General features: G+C 42.9%; 1 protein-coding gene across 1 annotated transcript; it reads left to right on the top strand.

The window, feature by feature from the left end:
* Positions 1 to 1222: 1222 nt before the first annotated feature.
* On the top strand, positions 1223 to 7577 carry LOC109745872 (nucleoid-associated protein At4g30620, chloroplastic). Its single transcript, XM_020304990.4, has 7 exons — positions 1223 to 1479; positions 2304 to 2443; positions 5802 to 5911; positions 5996 to 6035; positions 6841 to 6912; positions 7050 to 7106; positions 7193 to 7577. The coding sequence occupies exons 1-7, from the start codon at positions 1407 to 1409 to the stop codon at positions 7265 to 7267; spliced, it is 567 nt and encodes a 188-aa protein (XP_020160579.1). The 5' UTR covers positions 1223 to 1406; the 3' UTR covers positions 7268 to 7577.
* The last annotated feature ends 1168 nt before the right edge of the window (positions 7578 to 8745 follow it).

Here is an 8745-nt window from a genome sequence, read left to right as displayed (position 1 = left end):
CTGTCACAACCTCCTTGAGTGCGGTTGCAATCTCCGACAGGGCAGCAATGACAGCCGAAAGGGCAGCTGCAACAGCTGAGATGGCGGTAGCAATAGTTGCGATGGGAATAGCAAACGACGAGAATGTCACAACATATGTTCGTTCCCCTGTGGGCGTTGTAGCCTTGATGGTGGCTGCCCACGCCGATGTTGAGGCTGCCCATGCCTAGCTCTTGGCGGTTATCGCACAAATTGTAGCAGCCTTCTCCGACACTGGCCGGCAACCCACGTGCGAAGAGTAGGCAATCGCCGAGAGTGCTCGAGCAGCCATCTGTTCCTCGGTGGTTTCCGTAGCCGAGATGGAGGCCGTCCATGCCCGGACCGTGGCCGCCTACACCCAGCTCGTGGCAGCCTTTTCCAAAGAGATGGCAGACACGAACGTCGAGGTGCTTGCCGAGTATGTGGCGATGGATACCATGGAGCCCCTTCCTCAGGAGGTCGTTGAGCGCGAGCTGGACATGAAGGAGGCGCCGGAGCTCGACGAGAGCCAGGCAGAGTAGTACTAGTCTTTGTTTAGAGCATTGGTTTGTCCATCACATCATTCTCCTAATGATGTGATCTCGTTATTAAATGACAACTCATGTTTATGGTTAGAAAATCTTAATCATCTTTAATCAACGAGTTCGTCTAGTCGAGGTTCACTAGGAACACAGTGTTTGTTTATGTATCCACATATATATTTGAGTTTCAGGGTAATACAATTATAACATGGAGAATAAACACTTGTCAAGAACAAGGAAAATGTGATAACAAAACTTTATTATTGTCTCTAGACCATATTTCCAACAGTCTTCATGTGATTTGTAAGTCGGCGCGACGGTTCGGGTTGTATGGTAGGGTGATGATGAGAGTCACAGATTCTTCCGGGGCGCAACCTCAAGATGGGTTCATGTGTGCCTCGCTTATGTCGATTTTGGACCAATTTTTCTTATTAACCGGCCAACTCTCTTTTAACTCCCCGCAAAGGGACGGTAATATTACCGAGCTAACGTTCGCTAGGAGAAGGGTGGCAGTCGAACGTCATTTGATGGCAATTTTAGCTGTGAAGAAAAATCAAACAAGGGCAGTTTTAAAACAAGAAATGACTTCTTTAAAAAAACTGTCATATAAACTGTCATTTCATCACAACCAAAAAATGCCACCTAAAACGTTCGCGTATGCCATCCTCCCTGACAAACGTTCGCCAGTCATGAGTGTCCAGAAGAAAAACATATCCATTTCCTCTTCCAGTTCTCTCTCCTGTTTTTCCCCGTCGTCAACAATATCTTCTATCCCGAAAATCAAGCTGGTTTTCCCCTTCTCTCGCCACCCCTTCTTCTCCACCGTCCCTCCCCTGGAGCGAGCGAGCCCTCGTCTCACTCCCCGCGATGGCTTCCTCCACTGCTCTCTCCCCGGTGGCCTTCAAGTCCTCCTTCTCGCCGCTCCCCTCCAGACCAGCTCGTAAGTCCACACCTCCCCCCTCTCCCTCTATCTACGGCGTTGGCACCACCGGCAGCCGGCGGCGACCTGACCCTTCCGACGCGTACTATTCCCCGAATCTACCTTCCCCGTAACATAAATCGATCGTAGACATCTTCGCCCGCCGCCCCCGGCCCCGCCAGCCCACCATTGGCGTTCGGTTGTCGGGTGGCTCCAATTAGTGCGTCTGCTGACCTAAATAAAAAATAAAATAAAAATAGTGCGTCTGCAATTAGTGCTGGGTTGTGGCTCCGGACATTCAATTATGGTTAAGCCGAGTGGTATTTTTTGCTTTTTTCTCCAATCTCCATTTAAATGATAAATACAGTATGGTCTGTTTATGGTACTGCACACGTCTGAAGTTTGGTTTCGGAGAGATGCAAAGTCAGGGAAAATTTTCTGATGAATTTCCATCTAGCGGAGTGCAGATTGTATGAGGTAAAAATGCAGATTTTGCGTTGGGTGATTTCATTGCTTTCTATCTGTAAATTAAGACCCTTCCACAGTTCAACTTTTTCCTCATCTGTCTAGAACAGAATGAGATGTGGTGATCTAGTTTAGAAGGATGTTTCAATGGCGGAGAGGCCTGGGAATTTTTTTTAACTTTTATATCCCGGGTGCAGATTTGTTTCACTTGGTCATTGTGGATAGCATTCTGACATTTAAATTCAAAAGTTTCATTTTGCCAAGTGCCAACTGTTATAATTTTTGTTCTTTGTTCAATGAAATTGTATAAATGGAGTCACATACAGAGTGCAATGTGTACTTTCATATCTTATTGGAGTAAAATCTGATTTGTTCTTCAGGTACTAGGATAAATGTACAAGGCGCATTCTGTTTGCCATGTTCCACTTGGAAAAGAGCTAATAATAGATCGTTCCGGGTATACAGTTTATTTGGAGGAAAGAAGGAGAAAGATGAGAATGGTGACGAGGCACCATCAAAGGTAAGAAATTTACATGTCTTTACTCTTTTGCTTACAATTGTTGTGCTGCAGTGGTCCCAATAGCTATATAATACCTTCAATCATGCCTGTTCAAATGAAACCAGCTGCAAATTTGGTGCCTGATGTAGACCTGAATCAATGCAAAGCTGTGCACTGTTCGATTTGATTTTGACTAAGTGAGTTATGCTCAACATAATGTCATGTGATTGTGTCGTGGAGATGGGCAACAACAACAACAAAGCCTTTCAGTACCGAACAAGTTGGGTAGGCTAGAGTTGAAACCCATAAGATATCAAAACCAAGTCATGGTTCTGGCACGTGGATAGCTAACCTGCATGCCCCCTTGTCCATGGCTAAATCTTTGGTTATATTTCAGTTCTTTGGATCTCTCTTTATGGACTCCTTCCATGTCAAGTTTGCTCTACCCCGACCTCTCTTAACATTATCGGCACGCCGGACGCTATGCACTGGCGCTTCTGGAGGCCTGCGCTGTATGGGGCTGTTTGGATTGAGCCCAATCTTGCCCTACCAAAAAATTAGCAAGACCAATTCCAGGGCATGACCAAAAAATTGGCAAGTCATGGCTGTTTGGATTGTAGCCATTGCAATGTCCAAAATTTTGGCAAAAACAGACTTCCGTTTGGTTTGCAACCATTGACTTGATCATCATACTATTCTTGGGAATAATTGACACGTCTATTACAAACTTTCTGAAGATATATAGATTAAAGCGAAGATGCAATCAAGAGAAAAACAACAACATAATGTCATGAGACTGCTACGGCGGGAAGTTGCTAATCACGCCGAGCCGCAGGACCATGCTGCATGCATTTACTTTTCTTCCTTTTTTTGCTAAAACAAGCCGCATGCATTTACTTTTTTTTTTTTTTTGCGAAAACAAGCTGCATGTACTAGCCATTTTTCCGCTAACAACAAGCTGCATGTATCAGCCTTTTTTCCATTAACAATGGGCAGTTGCTAATCGTTGCGAGGAAACCTGATTAGTTACAGGTAAAATAATCAAAATGAGCGTCTGCATGCACTGCATGCGAATAGAAAAGGAATATTATATTGGGCCCACGGAGGATTAGGGGACAGAGTCGCCGTGCCAATCTTTTGGCGGAGCTTTTCTGCGCCCGCAGCTCGCCAGCGAGTTGGCAAGATTTATATGGGTGTGCCGCGGGCGAGCTAGGCGCGCCAATATTTTGGTAGTAGTCCAAACGGTTGCCAAATTGTATGGGCCATCCAATTTTTTGGAATGGTCAGAGTTGGTAGCAATCCAAACACACCCTATATGCCCAAACCATCTCAGACGATGTTGGACAAACTTCTCTTCAATCGGTGCCACCCCAACTCTATCACGTATATAATCATTCCAGACCCAATCCTTTCTTGTGTGGTCATATATCCATCTCAACATGCGCATCTCTGCTATACCTAGCTGTTGGACATGTCGCCTTTTAGTTGGCCAACATTCAGCTCCATACAACATCGCAGGTCAAATCTCCGTCGTATAGAACCTGCCCTTTAGCTTTTGTGTCACTCTCTTGTCACAGAGAACACCAGTAGCTTGGTGCCAATTCATCCATCTATCTTTGATTCGATGGCTAACATCTTCATCGGTATCACCATACTTCTGCAACATTGACCCCAAATATCGAAAGGTGTCCTTCTGAGGTACCACCTGCCCATCAAGGCTAACTTCCTCCTCGTGCCTAGTAGTACTGAAACCGCACCTCATGTACTCAGTGTTAGTTCTGCTAAGCCTAAAACCTATCGATTCTAAACTTTGTCTCCACAGCTTTGACTTCCTATTAACCCCAATCCGACTATCGTCGATTAGCACCACATCATCCGCAAAGAGCATACACCATGGGATATCTCCTTGCATATCCCTTATGACCTCATCCATCACCAAAGCAAAAGATAAGGGCTCAAAGCCGATCCTTGGTGTAGTCCTATTTTAATTGGAAAGTCATTAGTGTCACTCTCACTTGTTCGAACACTTGTCACAATATTATCTTACATGTTCTTGATGAGGGTAATGTACTTGGCTTTGTGTTTCTCCGTGGCCCACCACATGACATTCTGTGATATCTTATCGTAGGCCTTCTCCAAGTCAATGAACACCATAAGCAGGTCCTTCTTTTGCTCCCTGTATCTCTCCATAAGTTGTCGTAACAAGATGGCTTCCATGGTCGACCTCCCAGGCATGAAACCAAACTGATTTTTGGTCACACTTGTCATTCTTCTGAAGCGGTGCTCTCTCTCCCATAGCTTCATTGTATGGATTAATTCCACGGTAAGTACAACTTTGAACATCCCCCTTGTTCTTGAAGATTGGTACTAATATAATCCGCCTCCATTCTTCCGGCATCTTGTTTGACCAAAAAATGAGGTTGAAAAGCTTAGTTAGCCATACTATCACTATGTCTCCAAGGCCTCTCCACACCTCAATGCTGATACAATCCGGGCCCATCGCCTTGCCTCCTTTCATCCTTTTTGAAGCCTCCTGACCCCGGGCTCTTGTCGTCGCATAAAACGTTTGTTCGTATCATGAAAGGAGTCGTCCAACTCAATGGTAGAGCTCTCATTCTCTCCATTGAACAGCTTATCGAAGTACTCTCACCATCTATACTTGATCTCTTCGTCCTTCACCAGAAGCCGATCTGCTCCATCCTTGACGCACTTGACTTGGTTGACATCCCTCGTCTTCCTCTCTCAGATCTTGGCCATCTTATAGATGTCCCTTTCGCCTTCCTTCGTGTTTAAACGCTGGTAGAGGTCCTCATGTGCCCGACCCCTTGCTTCACTCACATCTTGCTTAGTGGTCTTCTTTGCCACCTTGTACTTCTCTATGTTGGCTGCACTCCTATCCAGGTTGTGAGATGGGCGATTTACTTAATTCCTATTACAGAAGTTTTTCTCCTTGCAAAGTCCGTTGAGACCTTAAACTCCACGTAGAGACAGTGGTGGCCTACTGTAGCTGTGACTCCCAGCTTTCTAGAACATTAGATTGAGACTAATCAAGAGCTGAGATTGCATTTTGGCACACTATTCAAAATTTGAATACGGATACACTATGAAGTACCAGTATAATTTTTTTATCAGTTTGTATCGGTATAGCTTGAGTGAATATCTTTTACTTTGTTTGGATTACGTCCTAGTTAAATCACCATGTCGAAATTTAAGCTGCTCGTACATAATTCTTTTTGCAAACATTGTATATGTCTTTTTTCAATTCTTGTCTGCATGGCTCAAACTACTTCTGTTTGTTTAATTTGATGCATATGCCCAATGTGCAGTAGGCGTTTATGAAACCATCTTATGGTGCTCCCATTTTGTTCTGCACTCACAGGGAGGAATCTTTGGAAACATTGGAAATATGCAAAACCTTTATGAAACTGTGAAGAAGGCCCAAATGGTTGTCCAAGTGGAGGCTGTGCGGGTGCAAAAGGAGCTTGCAGCGTAAGCTTTCGGTATTTGAGTTATTTTTTGTATGCTCTTTCAATGTACTGCATGTGTGACTTCCTCCACGTCTGTTTCTTTTAGGACTGAGATTGAGGGTTATTGTGAAGGCGAACTAATCAAGGTATGTTTGGAACTTGTAAAGAGTTAAATCATATTCTCCTTACTGCAATCTTGCTGGCTGTATGCATTCTTGTGTTTCGAACTTAATGTCGACCTGTGCCAAATGATTAGTATCCTCGCATTACTGAAAGTCTGAAAAACATGCCGTAACAGGCATTAAGTATCATAGCTTATTATTTGAGATGCAACTTTCTACTGTTAAACTGATGTGTTCCATTATTTTTTGAGGTAGGAATTGCAGCTTGTGGTATCTTTACAAGAACTTGATTAAGTTGACCTGATATCTCTCTTAGCTTTCCATTAGGTAGCATCCTTTATTAGCTTTGCTTTAGGTAACATTTTAGTAAAAGACCATGCAATCTTCCACATGACCACAACTAGTTAAAACACTTTTGTTGTTTTGGTTATCTATGGCATAGAGCACTGTCAAAGCTGTGGGCAGGAAGGCAAAAGTAAATTCAACAGTTACCATGGTCATGGAAGGCTGTTGCAAAAATGAAATGCACTTTACAACCCACTATTCATATGAAAAGAAGTATATTAATGATGTTTAGCTTCTGAATTCACCAAAATAATGTAATCACAGTGTAGGAACATTGTATATTTTAACACCATATTTGTGAGTTCTTGTGCTATACCCTGTAGAACCATACATTTGTGCAAGTTTGCCAGGACTTGTATGTTGCTTATATGTTTAGCAGACTACCCTGGTTTTCATTATTATTGTGTTTTTCTATGATTTGGATGTACTACTTATAATTCTTATACAGAGTTACAGATCATATCTGACCTGATCTGTTAAACAGGTTACACTATCTGGGAACCAACAACCTATAAATGTTGAAATCACGGAAGCTGCAATGGAGTTGGGTGCTGAAGTATGCATTATGTACTTAGTTTTATTATTTTCTTGGAAGATTCCCTGCAAATTCATGCTCACATAATTGTTTGTATCAGCAGAGTTAATGTGATAACTACCAAGCTATAATGTGTTATACCCTTTCTTTACTTCCAGAAAGTCTCCGAGCTGGTCAATGAAGCCTACAAGGATGCACACCAGAGGAGCGTCCAGGTGTGAATCCTGCTGCTTCTGCTTCAGCGCACCAAAATGTGAATCGTTCTCATACACTAACACAATTCCAATCTAATGACCTGCAGGCAATGAAGGAAAGGATGGCTGATCTAGCGCAGAGCATAGGAATGCCTGCAGGGCTCGGCGACGGTCTCAAGTGATAAAAGGCCTGGTACTTGAATGCTTTCCAATAATGAAAGAAGCGTCTCTCAATTTTGTATTCTAGCTGTGTCGGGTCATGGTTAAACCCCTCCGCAGCATCGGTTAGCTGTGCATGAACTGTAACTGTGGACACCTGTTTCCTTGCTCATTTGCACATCATAGTTACAGCATTAGTTCTAATGTGTTGTTTTACACCAAACAGATGTTGCTTTTGTGCTAGTAGACCGGCAGCCTGGAGAACATTTGTAAACTAATAACTGCAGAGTGAAATATGTTTACGTTGCGAATAGAGTACTCTTTGGTTATGGATATCGACATTGTCCCTAAAACACGGCTTAAATCTATGGTGTAATATATCTTGAAAAAATATATTTTGTTATAATGTTGCAAAGTACTTTTTGAGGCAGTGTACATTTTTTTCCGAAAAGGGGGAAGACCCCGGCCTCTGCATTATCATGATGCACACATCCATCAGAGGCAGTGTACATATATGTTTTTGAGTATTTAGTCTAAAATATTATACACCCTCACACGGTAGAATACAAAAGTGAGAGACCCTAGCGTGATCAGCCCAGTCTGCAGGCACGTCATATTGTGAATGCTATTTCATAGATGCCAACCATACGTCTCCATGTGATGAGTATGCTCCAATTAAGCATCTGCGTGCTAGTTTCCTGACGAAGTCATAGTCTTTGGCCATTTGGCCCTAAGGCGTGAGACCCATCAGCGTGTATTTCATGGAAGAAATGGTGTTTGCGCCGTATGAACTCTTTGATCTCTCTCTCAGTCGGCTAGGCCAGCAAAAATATTCTTTTACAGCACCGTACGATGAACAAAATGTCAAGAACGATGGATGAATGGAATCAAAGTACATCTCTGGTTAACCATGGCACTGATTAACAATGAATGGAATCAAAGTAGAGTGACATTATTCAACTTTTGATTTTCAGGGAATAAGAATTATGTTATGATTATAATAGTGTTAGTAGACTAGTAATATTGATACGCAATATTCCCCGTGAAATAATATTGATTACGTTCTTGGGACAAGGACCTTACATGTCGTTTGCGCCACATGCCAGGAGAAAAGCAAAGAAAATCTACATACCAGTGTTGTACTCACTGTCAAATGGTAAATGAGAAAGCAAATAAGATCTAGCATTCCCCTTTCCACCGAATCCACTTTGCTAAAATGACATTCTTCGCCATCTACATCCCCTATGCTAGAACCCTTTTAATCCTAGCATCACTACTCTAAAATCCTCGAGTTATTTTAAATCCAAGTTCCTCTCCGTAGGCTTTAAAACCCTAAAGATTCCGAAGCGAGAGGATACCCTGCTCGTCCAATGGAAGGGATGATTCTCTTTTGGCGTCTTTTGAGATAGCCTTAAGCCTATGTTTACTTGTATTCTTGTGAGCTTAATTAGGATTTATGGCAGTGATGTGAAAGGAGAATGTTGGCTCATCTATAAAGCCC

This window comes from Aegilops tauschii, chromosome 6, assembly GCF_002575655.3.
Source record: "Aegilops tauschii subsp. strangulata cultivar AL8/78 chromosome 6, Aet v6.0, whole genome shotgun sequence".
NCBI lineage: Eukaryota > Viridiplantae > Streptophyta > Magnoliopsida > Poales > Poaceae > Aegilops > Aegilops tauschii.
Note: the sequence above shows the minus strand (reverse complement) of the source record. Positions and strands in the feature narration are given on the sequence as shown.